This window comes from Thalassophryne amazonica, chromosome 10, assembly GCF_902500255.1.
Source record: "Thalassophryne amazonica chromosome 10, fThaAma1.1, whole genome shotgun sequence".
Lineage (NCBI taxonomy): Eukaryota > Metazoa > Chordata > Actinopteri > Batrachoidiformes > Batrachoididae > Thalassophryne > Thalassophryne amazonica.
Genome location: NC_047112.1, coordinates 64,765,737 through 64,781,602, shown reverse-complemented (window position 1 = coordinate 64,781,602; position 15,866 = coordinate 64,765,737). Strand labels below are relative to the sequence as shown.

Genomic DNA, 15,866 nt, shown 5'->3' with positions numbered 1-15,866 from the left:
TCCTGATTAGGACAAATAAAAATATTTCTTTAAATATAAAGAAACACTAAACAGTTTATATATAAAAAAGGGAAAAAAACGGGGAAAAACGATGGAAAAAAACGCCCGAAAAAATAAGTTATTTAAAGTTAAGCTTTTGTGGTGTCTGAAAAAAGCTGTAGCTTTATTTGGTAAAAATAAAAAAGACTGAACCATTTACAAATTAAAGCGTTCACTCAGATCAACTGTGCTAAAAGGCTAAGCTAATGTTAACCGATCATTAAACCTTCACAGCAGTTCAGTAAACGTCAGGTTTTATTTTTACATTATTCTCACCTTGATAAAGCTGCAGAATTAAACTCCGTTGGGCAAACTGGGACTTCGCATATATCCAAAAAGTGGGAGATTTCAGACGGAGTGGGTTTTCTCCATCACCCCGGCTGCCTGCCACGCTCTGCCCAGGAATGATGCTTGAAGGCCGGCTTCTCTGTGAGGATTGGCTCGCTGTCGCAGTTCGATCAATATCCCACCACGTTGTCAGTCCTCCCTCGGTCGGCGTCACTCCGAAAAGTAGCTGAAAAAAAGCTTCGCCCAGCAGGGTGATGGGAGAATTGTTCTACTGCTGTTTTTTAAAGCTTTTTTGTGGTTCAGGCAACACAAATTCAAGAAGGCGATCGTTGAACTTTTTTCAGGTTGTGGAAACAGCCAGAGTGTGACGTAGCAATCCCGCCCCCTTGCCGCTTCCGAAGCGACGCGTCTGACGTCATGCGTCTTGGGACACGTTGACGGATTGGCCTGATGAAAGGCCCTTAAATTGTTTCACTCGATTATACGAGTTTGGAGATCGTTTGATACAAATATCGATATCGCAATCGAAATTCGGTTAATTGCACAGCCCTAGTTCTTGCATTACATAGCTAGATTCTTCTGTAGAGAAGTAGTGTTTCTGTGGCATAATGGTTAACGATTTCAACTCTATATCCAGTGACTTGAGTTCTAAAAGAAGTGATACTAAATGTTTTAGTCTTATGGGTTTTGATTTAACTCTGGTCATACCCCTATGTTACCCCTATAGAGGACACCTGTAACCTTTTTATTTCAGGAAAAACTGAATTTTCACATTGAAGAAAAGGTTTCACAGTACTGATTGTAGAACTGTAAATGCAGCTATGGAATGAAGAATAAGAGCCTTTATTGTCATTGTACATATATACATGCATACAACACAATTTCCCCTCTGCATTTAACACATCCTAATTACAGTTAGACACAATCTAACCACTAGGACCAGTGGGCCGCCACACTCTGGTGCCCAGGGACAACTCCAGGTAACAGGTTACTTTATTTATACCCATAGGTAGATTTTCTTGCAGCCAGCGAGGTAAACATCCAATATACAATCCACAACACATATTTGACATAAAAATATGTTTACAAATAAAATACAGTTAGAAATAATTAAAAGTAACCAAATAAAAGTAAAAGTGCTCAAGGTTCCAACAAGTCCAGGACATTAAAAAAACAACAGGTCAGTAAAAGACAGATGTAGAGACGCTAGCTTGATCAAGGGTAGTGAAAGAGCAGACTATAAATATGCATGTTTTGATTGTGGGAGAAAACGGGAGTGCCCGAAGGAAACCCATGCAGACATGAGAACATGCAAACTCCACACAGAAAGGGCGGGAAGCGATCCCACGACCTTCTTGCTGTGAGGCACCACTGCTAACCACTAAGCCACCGTGCCATCGAAGGTATCTAGTGTCCTTGCATCATGGTTAGGGTAGGGGATAGGTGTATTATTAATCGCTGTTTTTTGGTATGTGTCCATGTATTCATTCCCAACTTAAGACACGCAATTAAAGGAAGACAGAACAGCTGGATAAACCAGGCATGAATTGTCTCAAGGACCACAACAGAGTTGCTTCCTTGGCAGATTTACCAGTGTTTGACGGTAGCAATGAGTTAATTCGCCATCTGGCACAAAATATTCACTTCCTGGTAGTCACTTAAAAAGAAAAAAATTGGAGCAAAGACTGGTTTGATCTTTGAAAACATGAGCATGGTATTCCCTGGCATTTTGAGCTCTTAAAGGTAATTTTCTCAAAAACTGATAATTTTTCTTTTAATTTTTTAATGGCACAATATTGGTCACTGATATTGTTCCCATCCCAAAATTAATTGCATAGATTTGTTTGTCTGTAAATGGTGGCTATTTTTATGCCGAAACTGGTCATTTTGCCTTGGCCTTTATTTGAGCCGGTAACCCACAGGGCCCTTGGTACTAGTTTTTTGTTTGTTTGTTCATTCATTCATTCATCTTCAACCGCTTTTCCGGGTTCGTGTCGCGGGGGCAACAGCTCCAGCAGGGGACCCCAGACTTCCCTTTCCCGGGCCACATTGACCACCTCTGACTGGGGGATCCCGAGGCGTTCCCAGGCCAATGTGGAGATATAATCTCTCCACCTAGTCCTGGGTCTTCCCCGGGGTCTCTTCCCAGATGGACGTGCCTGGAACACCTCCCTTGGGAGGCGCCCAGGAGACATCCTTACCAGATGCCCGAACCACCTCAGCTAGCTCCTTTTAACGCGAAGGAGCAGTGACTCTGCTCCGAGCTCCCCTGTTTGTTTGTTTGTTTGTTTGTTTTTTTAAATGTCTTCAGAGGCTTTGTGATGCTATCGTTCACCATTATCTGACATTTTACCATTAATGAATTGTAGTGATTAATTGATCTCTAAAACACAGACTTGGTTCATTTTCAAACAGTACAAATTGTGTATAAAGCAATAAACAATTTACTTCCAGCAAATATTAAAAATATGTTTTTTAACAGATCAGGGGATTACAGTCTGAGGGGGAAATTTAATTTAAAGCATCAGTGGGCACGAACAACATTAAAAGGTTTCTGTATTTCTGTCTGTGGGGTGAGGATGTGGAACAGATTGGGAGTGGGGCTCAAGCAATGTCCAAGCATGAACCAGTTCAAACAGCGGTACAAAAATATGGTTTTTTCTAGGTATAGGGAGGAGGAAGGGTAATGAGGGTTAGGGTGTTTTTGTTTTTTGCTTCGGCTTGTAAATGTATAGTATTTTGTATGTAAGTAGGTATGTGTAGGTGTATATTTATGTTTGTGTATATATATGTGTATATATGTATATGTGTATGTATATGTGTATGTATGTTGATGTGTGTATGTATATATATGTGTGTATGTGTATATATATGTATATATATATATATATATATATATGTATTGATATCGGTTTAGGTGTGTAGGAATCTATGTGTATATGTGGCAAAGGGTATTACTGGTTGTGGGGAAGAAGGGGTAGGGATAAATAAGCTGATGCTTCACCCTACCCCTTTTCGGACATGTTGGGTACACAGTAGGAACTTTTTTGTTGTTGTCTTTACTGATCTATCTTGTAATTGTTGTTGTATCAAATGTTCGAAATAAACAGTTTTCATTCATTCATTCAACTGACAGATCCACTGACAAGGAAAATGACAGCTGAAGCTCCACTAAATGGCACCATGTAACAGAATAAAAGAGCAGTTTTTGGTCACCCTGTCGGGGCTGTATGTCAGATTGATAAAACATCGTGCTGGCCAAGTTGCTTCGAAAAAGCCTATCATTCCAGCTACTTCTCCAGGCTTCCCCTTACTTGTGAAGGCTTTTTTTAACTGTGTAAATGGGGAATTTGTGAACTTTGTCATTTTTGGAAGATAACAATTAGGAAACATGGATTAATACATGCTTTCACAACCTTTTGTTTCCTGACCTCATTTTCAATTCAAAGAATTAATGCTCTCAGCAGCTTGTTCTTGTCACATTAAAGAGTATTGCAGTATTGCATAATTTATTTAATTAAATGTACTTTATTAGAAATGTAATCATATAAAATGGAAGAAAATAAAAAACTAAAAGAATGTTCTGCATTCATCTCATATCATCAAACCATTAGTTTATCAGTCTCCCAATTTCAGTGATTGGTAATAAGAAATGTTGAGTAATTGGGAAAAAGTTTAGATTTTTACTGTATTATTTTAATGGGCAGCATGTTCATACTTAATTGAGTGTTAAACAAATCAAGTAGATAGATTGATAAGTACTTTATCAATCCCAAAGGAAATATTACTGTTTTTATTGTTTCTATTAAGAAGGAGAGGTCATGGTCTAGTTGTTAAGCGTTGGGCATGAGACCAGATGATCCTCGGTTCAAACCCCTGCGACATGGGAAAATCACTGAGGACCCTTGGTCCTCAATCCCCCAGTTGTTTCTTGTGTGCAGTTGAGCGCCTTGCATGACAACACCCTGACATTGGTGTGGGTGAATGTGAGGCATTATTGTAAAGTGGTATAGAGGAGGATTTTCTTAAAAAGACCTAAAAGTTCAGGTACAATTTGTCGAAGGTACATCTGAGATGCAAGCCTAGACATGCTATAAAATGCTTGATGCTTTGGTGGGAGAAACTCCTCCTCTATACCACTTCACCATGAAGCTGTATAACACTCACCCACTCATCTTCAACCGCTTACTCCAATTAACGATCATTCGGGGGGCTGGAGCCTATCTCAGCAGTCATAGTGCGTGAGGCAGGATACATTCTGCACAGTGCGCCAGTCTGTCACAGGGCCGCATATAGACGACCAAACACATTGACACCTGCTCGCACACCTACAGACAATCAGGTTTCCAGTCCAACTAACCTACATGTCTTTGGATGTGGGGGGAAGCTGGAGCACCCGCAGAGAACCCACACAAACAGGGGAGAACATGCAAACTCCACACACAAACAGGGCTGTGAAAACTCTGTGGATCTGAGGAATTCCGTTGTTTTCATCATGGGGTGGAGGGGAGGGGATGTTAGTGTTTATTGGCCCAGTCACATGACAATTCCTGAACGAAGGGGAAAAAGTAAAAAAAAGTCACAATTCGTTGAGAAATGGTGGATGAGCTTTATCACTGGATAGCTTACGAAGCAAGAGTGCAAAAGGGATGAAAGCGGAACTAAACAAAACCAAAGCTAACGTTGATCTCGACGCTTTAAACAAAATGCGCCTGGAGCCACAGCTGGAGCAGTGTGTGTCTGCATCTCTGAATTCCAGGACTCAGCGCTGAGACGGCACTCATAGTGCCCGAGTCCTGGAGAAACTGCAAACAGAAGCTGTAGAGATCTGTGTGCACTTTGGTGGACCCACCTGCTCTGGTTTCTCGTCCAGAACAAAAGGGGGATCATCTCCTTCATCATCAGAATCCACACTGTCTGTCGACACTCTCGGCGCTCTGTCTTGCTCCAATGGGGGGAAAAAAAAAACTGGTGTGCCGTGGTCACTGCTGTATCACTATATTATGTTACTAAGCCATATATATTGATTTATAACAGAAAACTGTCAAAAGGGGAAATAAATATGTGTAAAGATGATTGAATATATCAGAGCAGTAAACTGATTAGTGCGTGTGAACGCCGCGCATTGACTCACGTGCGGTTATTTCCAGCTGCAGCTGATCCACAACGTGAATTCTGCCTTCTAGAATAGCTCTTTATATAGTCATTTGAATTATCTACCTGTTGCCACATGTACATAAGGGCTGGATTGTCATTCCTACACTCATATTGTTATATTTAATAAAAAAAAATAAAAAAAATAAGCGCATGCAGGAGCTGTCGCTGACGCTGCGTTCAAGTACCATCAGAAATTACACAACTTTTTTGTTTCAAATTCAGCAGTAGCTTGTGGAAAAATAATTAATTGTATCCACACAAAAGATTAATTCTGGCCTATAGAAGGTGCCCGAGCCCAGTGAAGCTGACCCCCCACCCAGATAAAAAAAATACAAGCAAACAGGCAAAGTTTTCCCTGTAATTTCCAACGGTACATGAATGCAACAGCAGCGCTCAGAAACGGCTTCTGCACCATATGAAAACATTCAGCTGGTTGAACAAAGTCAAACTAAACGCTAACGTTACAAAAACTAAGCAAATGATTTAAAAAAAACTGCAAAAGAAACAGCAAAACGAAATATGGACAAATAGAGGTTTTCGTTGCCCTTCTTTCAAATTTTTGACAGTTTAAAAAATCCTGATGAAGCGACCGCTGCAGGAACGAAGCTGAGTGAAGGTTAAATGATGCCAATGAAAGTCAGCGAAAGTCCAGATTTCTTGTTTTGTTAGGGCTTCGTTGCCCTTCCTTAAGTGCCGTGTGACTGGGCCAGTACTCTGTAATCGTGATCGTCACTGAGTTTGTAAAATGTCTGTCGCAAAGTGTTCTTTTTTTTTTTTTTTACATCGTGCAAGTTTTATAAGTCCGCGGACACTGAGCTGTGTAACATAGAAATCTGTGTCTTCGGATCCCTGGACCTCGATGGAGAAAAATTCCTTAGTTAAAGTGGGGCTGCTATAACAGTTGTCGTAAAGCAGGACTGGTTGGTTGCTGTGGTAACACTGTGTGCCTGCTCCAAGACCCTCCTCTAATGCTAAATGTAGCATGTGGACATCGCAAACTTTTAGAGCTATGAAGTTTTTAAAGGAAGAATTTTGCAGCATGTCTGTGTCACGGAGCGATGTCGGACAGTGGGAAGATGGCGTGAAAGACTGTGAAAACGTTTAATAAGGACAAGAATCCATGGCGCTGGCTTCATGAACACATCCAAAAGATGAAAGAATGGGAAAAGCAACTGCATCTTGTGCCCTCAGGAAACATGGTAAGAATTTATTTGTCCCTGGAAAATAAACACTGTGCTCTTCAAACAGGATTTCAGACAAGTTTATGCGATTATTATTAATGTAGACTTTCTTTCATTGGAAAAAAAAAGACATTGCGGCTTTGAATAGATTTACAGGAATTTACACAAGAATATAAGTGACTTTTACTATAAGGTATGTTATTTTACTATGATTTTCAAAATATTCTACAAGCTTTAGCTGGTGTTTTCAATTTTTATTAATTTCATGCAGTTTAATTGTTCTGAGTTGATGCATAATTTGGTTAACAATTAAAATCATATATGTCATATTCTGTTATTTCAACATGATCATTGACAGTTCAGATTAAAGGTTGAGTCTAGAATCATTTAAATATGCACTTCTTTTGAGATTTTTTTTTCTTCTAGGAGATGCTGAAAATGTATTATTAGATACAAAATTAATTTGGTTTCTGGGGCCCCGCAGGCCCTAGATCGCGGCTCCTGGTGGAATGTGCCGCTCAGACCCCCTCCAAATTGTCCTTGGATTTCACAATTTTCATTTCACAACCCTGCAGAAAGGCTGCGGGTGGGAATCGATCCAGTGACCTTGCTGTGATGCAACAGTGCTAACACTAAGCTACCGTGCTGCTCAAGCTGTATTTAGGGGTACAAAATACAAAACATTCACTATGCACAGTCACAGCCACAGAAGCCTGTAACTTCTTCTGGGTGTCTTGGTGACTTTCCTCACTCTTCTCTTTATTGCACAGTCACTCAGTTTTTGAGAACTGTCTACTTCATACAGATTTACTACAGAGTGCCATACTGTTTTTCTTGATAATTGGTGTAAAGTCCAAGACACATTCAGTGAATTGAAAATGTTCATGTATCCATTCCTTGACTTGTCTGAAGAAAACTTGCAATGAAAATGATTATTTGCAGGTATTATACCACAGCGTTCCGTTACTTATGCAACCCATTATGTTGGCTTTTATAGTTTTAATTAATTTATATCAAGTGGTAGAGACTTACTTCAAGTTTGAGGTTATGGAAGATAATTTTAGAAATTTTTATTTTTGTATTTTTTGTATTTGAAATGGCATCAACAAATTAAATGTGTGAAATTCCAAATTTTCCAATACTGTTGGAGGGCACTGCAGTCCATTTACCATTTAAGAAGAAAGCGAAGTAGAACAAGTAAGTCCCTTATAGCAGGGGTTCTCAAGGACCCTTGAAGCTGCACATTTTCCATCTCTCCCTGCTCTGACACAAGCTGATTTGCTAATTCAGGTGTCTGTTAGGAGTTGATTGGCTGCACACCTGAATTAGACAGGAGAAAGCCCACGTTGCTGCAGCACAGATGTCGCTCAGTGGAACACCTCTCAGGGCAGCCCAGGAAATGGATATGCCCCAGGTTGAATGACATCTCACTGGAGGAAGTTGACGGTTGCCGGTCTTATAAGCTTGCAATATTGCATTAATAATCCATTGTGACAGTCTTTGTTTGGACAAGACACAGCCCTTCCTGTGCCCCCCATAGCAGACGGACAGCGCATCAGTTCTGTGGAACTCAGCTGTCAATTCAGTGTTAATGTCCAAGTGCATGAACAGGGCACAACAAACTAAAATTAGTCTCTGTACCAGATTGTGGGGCAAACAGACTAGAAGTAGTCTCTGTACCAGATTATAGGGCAAAGACAGCCAAGGTAACAGGTTGGTTAACATGAAAAGCCAGACCTCACTTTGATAGAAAGGAAGGGTTAGGACATAGAGTAATCCCTGACCCATCAGAATTCCAGCACATGCAGTTCTTAGTGATTGACAAGGCATGGAGCTCACCAACATGCTTTGCAACTTGCTATATTCCCAGGAAGGCATTAACTGCTCTGTGAAAGCAATAGCAGGAGCCGCGGGAGGAGCAAGCACTTCATCTAAGCCAGTGATTTTCAACCTTTTTTGAGCCGCGGCACCCTTTTTATATTTACAAAATCCTGCGGCACACCACTGTCATGTGTCATGTGTCACGCACCACTAACTTGTGTCTCTACACGGTGCGTTAGTAACACGTGCGGTACAGATATGACGTAACATAGTATACTATAGTCATGGAGCTGTATATAAGAACTAGAGAGCGCAGTTCCAATGCTGCACACTAAACGAAAATGTCCCTTCATGGACAGCGACATGACGCCTCCTAACCGGGCAAAATATTGACGAAGTACCCGGATGTTAATGCATTTTCAATGGAGATTCGCGACTGAACACACTCAGAAAAATGCTCGCAAAATACGTATTAAAATGCCATTTTGTCCTGGATATCGAGCCAGTAAAATTAAATTACATTAAATTATGTCAGGAAAGTATTAAACTTGCTCTGACACACACACATTCACAAATATTAGTGTTGAAAGTTACACGGATCTGCGCTGATAAGCTACGCTGCTCGGCTGAGCTGCAGCTGCTGTTCAACGCAGCGCGGCTCCTAAAACCATTACAATACATTTATATACATATTATGTTTTACACAATTATCCTTTATTGACCGAGTTTCATTCATGAAGTCAGCGGTGTGTGTGTGCGCACATCTCTGTGTGTGTGGCAGCACAGCGCGGGTCATTAATCTCATTATTTTAAGGTGCAAAAAAAACAAACAAAACTCCCCAGTCTTGTCGAACAATTTTTAGTCACTAACGACAAGAATTTTAACTAGACATTGGTCTAGCAGTGGAAAATATCAACTAGAGTGAAATTAATGATCCGTGTCATCGGACGACACAGGTACGGCAGGAGACATACAGCTGTTTATCATCCAAATATCACGGACAAAGTGACAAGAAGAACCAAACCCACTTACTTATGGAAGGAAATATTGTCTCCCTTGTTCCTCCGTTTGTGACTTTGCCAACATGCGCAGCTTTCCGGCATATTCCACCTGTTTCTTGACGAGACTAAGTGAACTTCTATGCACACAAATCACTAACTTGCCCGGAATTAAAATGACGATCACGCCTCCTTGTCGGCACACGGCTCAGCGCTACTGCGCTATTTGCTGCCATCTACTTGAATAAAAGAGCATTACACCATCTGCCACACTTACAGCACATACACCCGATAATGGTGATATTTGATAATTGCCCACGGCACCCCTGACGATCTATCACGGCACCTCGGTTGAGAATCACTGATCTAAGCTATCTCAGAGGCCAGCGTGTTGACCTTATCAAACAACATTAGGTCATAGCTACTCTTCTTTGCTGTGGTAGTAAGGGCCTCAGCATGTGGGTGCTTATGTGATTTGGAAGCCAGTGTGGCAGAGGGCATCTCCGCTTCAAACCTGGCCAGTCTGACTGATTTCTCAGTCGTTGGTATGAAAACGCAATTGAACCAAGCACCTTCTGTGAGTGCTTGCTTCAAATGTCCAGCCCCTAGATATGATGGGCATAGATTATGGCCATCTTATGGGCTCGGAGGCACTAAACAGCTACTGCACGCGTGCGCCAACACAATCAGCATTATTGTTTGTGCGTAGCAGCAAGTGAAGCACACTCAATACACTACACAGCCAAATCCTGCGGTGAAACACGGGGAGCAGGAAGCACACTCCATCCACCAACTACTTTACTCTGTGAAACGCGGTAAAAATGGGGAGCGGGAAGCACACTCTCTCCACCAGCTAGTAAACGCTACGGATGCTTGTGGCAGTAACCAGAAAGCACTCGCAGCGTCTCAGACTTGCAACCAGTTGTCACAATGTTAGAGCCCCAAATGGTGGTGCAATAGGGAGCAACAACACTCAGACTACAGTGGCCAAAGTCAGTGCAGTATTTTCCTAATACAGCTGCTGTATAAACAGAGCAGGAAACACGCGTAACAAGCAGTCTAATTAAAAAAAAATACACTAGTATTCTGTGGACTCACACAAATGTTAACTGTAACAAGATAAGCTACCAAGCTGGCGGTGTAGCAGGCGGCGTGGAAACACTCACGCCACAGTGAGCAAAGTCAGTGCGCACTGTATGTCCTGGCTAAGATGCAGGAAAAACTCGCAACACGCAGCTCAGTTCTAAAAAATACGTCAGTGGTTCGTGGGCTAATGCAGACCTTAATGGCAATGAACCAAGTCACCAAAATGGTGGTGCAGCAGGCAACATGCAGCGTAATTCAATCAAGACGCCAGCAGTAAGTCCCAGCTACAGCTGCTGTACAAATGGAGCAGGGAACACTCAAAACAGCAATTTAATTTAGAGAATACAACAGTCCGTGGACCAATAGACACCAACGGCAATGAGCCAAGCCACCAAGATGGCAGAATAGCAGAGCAAAGCTACCAAAATGGCAGTACAGCAGGAGGCTGAAAAGACACTCACGCTGCAGCAACCAAGTCAACGCAGTATGTCACAGCTATGTTGCAGGCAGCACTCGCAGCATGCAGCTCAATCCAAAGAATACACCAAGGCCCCAAATGGCAGTGGAGCAGGCATCGGGAAACACACTCACACCGGAGTGGCCAGGTCAGCGCGGTACGTCCTGGCTATGTTGCGGAAAACACACACAACATGCAGGTCAATTTAGAATATGCCAAGCCACTGAATGGCGGTGGAGCAGGTAACGGAAAAAACACTCACACCGGAATGGACAAGTCAGCGCAATACGGCCTGACTACGTTGCAGGAAACACATGCAACATGCAGCTCATTGTAAAAAATATGCTGGCAGTGTGTGACTAAACAAATGCCAATGAGTTAAACATTCAAATCAAAATCAAATCAAATCAATTTTATTTATATAGCGCCAAATCACAACAAACAGTCACCCCAAGGCGCTTTATATTGTAAGGCAAAAGCCATACAGTAATTACAGAAAAACCCCAACGGTCAAAACGACCCCCTATGAGCAAGCACTTGGCGACAGTGGGAAGGAAAACTCCCTTTTAACAGGAAGAAACCTCCAGCAGAACCAGGCTCAGGGAGGGGCAGTCTTCTGCTGGGACTGGTTGGGGCTGAGGGGAGAGAATCAGGAAAAGACATGCTGTGGAAGAGAGCAGAGATCAATCACCAATGATTAAAAGCAGAGTGGTGCATACAGAGCAAAAATAGGTGAATAAAAAGAAACACTGGGTGCATCATGGGAACCCCCCCAAGCAGTCTAAGTCTATAGCAGCATAACTAAGGGATGGTTCAGGGTCACCTGATCCAGCCCTAACTATAAGCTTTTTCAAAAAGGAAGGTTTTAAGCTTAATCTTAAAAGTAGAGAGGGTGTCTGTCTCCCTAATCTGAATTGGGAGCTGGTTCCACAGGAGAGGAGCCTGAAAGCTGAAGGCTCTGCCTCCCATTCTACTCTTACAAACCCTAGGAACTACAAGTAAGCCTGCAGTCTGAGAGCGAAGCGCTCTATTGGGGTGATATGGTACTATGAGGTCCCTAAGATAAGATGGGACCTGATTATTCAAAACCTTATAAGTAAGGTATTATAAGTAACCTTATATGTAAGTAAGTATTCTGGAATTAACAGGGAGCCAATGAAGAGAGGCCAATATGGGTGAAATATGCTCTCTCCTTCTAGTCCCTGTCAGTACTCTAGCTGCAGCATTTTGAATTAACTGAAGGCTTTTCAGGGAACTTTTAGGACAACCTGATAATAATGAATTACAATAGTCCAGCGTAGAAGAAATAAATGCATGAATTAGCTTTTCAGCATCACTCTGAGACAAGACCTTTCTAATTTTAGAGATATTGCGCAAATGCAAAAAAGCAGTCCTACATATTTGCTTAATATGTGCATTGAAGGACATATCCTGATCAAAAATGACTCCAAGATTTCTCACAGTATTACTGGAGGTCAGGGTAATGCCATCCAGAGTAAGGATCTGGTTAGACACCATGTTTCTAAGATTTGTGGGGCCAAGTACAATAACTTCAGTTTTATCTGAATTTAAAAGCAGGAAATTAGAGGTCATCCATGTCTTTATGTCTGTAAGACATTCCTGCAGTTTAACTAATTGGTGTGTGTCCTCTGGCGCCATGGATAGATAAAGCTGGGTATCATCTGCGTAACAATGAAAATTTAAGCAATGCTTTCTAATAATACTGCCTAAGGGAAGCATGTATAAAGTGAATAAAATCGGTCCCAGCACAGAACCTTGTGGAACTCCATAATTAACCTTAGTCCGTGAAGAAGACTCCCCATTTACATGAACAAATTGTAATCTATTAGATAAATATGATTCAAACCACTGCAGCGCAGTGCCTTCAATGCCTATGGCATGCTCTAATCTCTGTAATAAAATTTTATGGTCAACAGTATCAAAAGCTGCACTGAGGTCTAACAGGACGAGCACAGAGATGAATCCACTGTCTGAAGCCATAAGAAGATCATTTGTAACCTTCACTAATGCTGTTTGTGTACTATGATGAATTCTGAAACCTGACTGAAACTCTTCCAATAGACCATTCCTCTGCAGATGATCAGTTAGCTGTTTTACAACTACCCTTTCAAGAATTTTTGAGAGAAAAGGAAGGTTGGAGATTGGCCTATAATTAGCTAAGATAGCTGGGTCAAGTGATGGCTTTTTAAGTAATGGTTTAATTACTGCCACCTTAAAAGCCTGTGGTACATAACCAACTAATAAAGATAGATTGATCATATTTAAGATCATTCATTCATGTCACAATGGTGAAAGACCATGAGACATGTCCTGGTTGTCCCGCAAACATTAGCGGTAACAACTTAAGCCACCAATCGTTTACTCATAATAAGCAGATTTACTCACTGTGAGCAGTAGCCTAGCTGAGGAAAGATATATACACCTTGCAGCCTCTGGAGGACGCATATGCACAGCTCCAACCAAAAAGGTTTGACAAGACAAGCGATCCAAAATAATTTTACCTTCTGCTGTCATATGAGAGATGGAAAAAGAACTGGATGCTGGGTGACACGGTCTCATATACGATTATTGTTGGCTGACGTCACCCAGGTCACGTTCACTGATGTGATTTTGATGGTATAAGATCTCGACCTCTCTGCATGCGTGTGTGGGATGATCCATGTGCTAAGTAATGCCCTCTGGTGGTCAGGATGATGAAATAGAACTTATTTTAAGGGCACATGAGAAAAATTCCTGGAAACTTGTTCCCGTTTTTTGTGTTTTAAAGTGCTCCTGTTTGGCACTTGATTTTACTGTACTATACTGATACTGTATGTTAACATCTCTCTCTGTAACTAAATTGCTGTTTCTTATGTTGTATGTTTGACTGAAACAGGTCTCTTTTGAGAATGAGTCTCGATGAGACTCCCTGGATAAATAAAGGATGAATTAAAAAATGAATAAAAAAAAAATTCAATTCCATTGAGCTATTTGTTCTGCATTAGTATTCTGAATTGTGGCAGTGTTTATTTTGAATGAAAGCATAAGAGTCATTAAAATGCACATCCTTTGATACAGCTAACTTAAACTTTGATCAATGTCATGGTGTGTCTGTCCACAGAGGGGATCCCTCAGGTGTACTACTTTGGTCCCTGCGGGAAATACAATGCCATGGTGCTGGAGCTGCTTGGGCCCAGTCTAGAGGACCTTTTTGACTTGTGTGACCGTACCTTTTCCCTCAAGACCGTCCTCATGATAGCCATACAGCTGGTAAGCCCTGAAACAGCACAGCAGTGACCTCACAACATGTACAGAGGCTGCTTCTGTGTTTGCTTTATTGAATAATGAAGCGTTGTCCATCTTGAAGTGGAAAAGCATCATCCAAAATATCAATATAAGCATCAATAAGCTAATAATAGTTGTAATTACTACAGTATGTACGGTAACTTTTTATTGTAGAATTTAATTGTCTACACTTAATGAAACAATTGACACTGGTGTTGAATCATAGAGGGATATGCTTTGCAAACTTAATCCCCATTACTACATTGGATGATGTTGAAATTGAGGATGGCCCAATGTTGTTCCAGCAATAGCAAAGATTTCGTGTCTGCTACCTACAGCACACGTGGAATGTCTCAAACGTAAACCTACTTCTAGGCATCTTATATATGCTACTCTGGAACCACCCCTAAACCCAGTTCAACTGTCAACCACACTTAGGTCCTTAGTCTGGGTCTCATTAACATAAGATCACTATCCTCAACATCATTGTTGATTAATGATCTAATTATTGATCATCACTTAGATATGATTGGATTCAATTCGCACCCTTGCCACATTTCTCCATGTAATGTGTGAGTTCCGTCAGGAAGGGCATCCGGTGTAAAACCTGTGGCAATTCAACATGCAGATCCACCTTGGATTTGCTGTGGCGACCCCTAGTGCAAAACAAGGGAGCAGCCGAAGCGACTTACTTTTACTCAACTCAACTTTATTTATAAAGCGCTTTAAAATCAGCTGCAGCTGAAACAAAGTGCTGTACACGAAGAGACATATAAAAGGTAACAAACCACAAAGAACAAATAAAAACAAAAAACAAATAAAAACAGTTAAAACAGCCAAAACAGATCGAGAATCTCATTCTGGGTTAAAAGCCAGTACATAAAAGTGGGTTTTAAGATTGGTTTTAAAAACAGAAAGTGAAGAGGCCTGCCTGATGTGGAGCGGTAACTCGTTCCACATCTTTGGAGCCACAACAGAAAAAGCTCAGTCCCCTCTGAGCATACGCTTGCACCTCGGCACCTCCAGGAGGAGCTGATCAGCTGACCAAAGGTGGCAAGCAGGGGCATAACAATGAAGCAGCTCAGAGAGGTAGGGCGGGGCAAGGCCATTTAAAGATTTAAAAACAAATAAAAGAATCTTAAAATGAATTCTAAAATGCACAGGCAGCCAATGGAGGGAGGCCAGGATATAATGTGCTCCCTCTTACGTGCACCAGTTAGCAGATGGGCAGCAGCATTCTGAACTAGCTGGAGACGTGCAAGGGAGGACTGGCTAATTCCATAATAAAGTGCACTACAGTAATCCAGCCGGGAGGTAATAAAAACATGGATTGCTGTTTCAAAGTGCTGCTGTGCAAGAAAAGGCTTAACCTTAGCAAGCTGCCTTAAGTGAAAGAAACTCGATCTGACTATTGCACTGATTTGGTGGTCCAGTTTAAAATCGTTGTCCATCTTAAAACCCAAGTTTGTGACAATAGATTTCAAAAAGGCTGACAAAGGCCTCAGATCAACAAGTGAGGAAGAACAGGAGCTGCTAGGGCCAAAAACAATCAC

At 41.5% G+C, this 15,866-nt stretch overlaps 1 protein-coding gene across 5 annotated transcripts in view; it reads left to right on the top strand.

Moving 5' to 3' along the window:
* csnk1g2b (casein kinase 1, gamma 2b) overlaps nt 1–15,866 on the top strand; it is a 156,348-nt gene that overhangs the window by 117,902 nt on the left and 22,580 nt on the right. For all 5 annotated transcript variants that reach the window (XM_034180143.1, XM_034180141.1, XM_034180142.1 and 2 more), the window contains exon 4: nt 14,150–14,298. In XM_034180143.1, the coding sequence (XP_034036034.1) occupies nt 14,150–14,298 (149 nt within the window). The remainder of the gene's footprint in view (nt 1–14,149; nt 14,299–15,866) is intronic.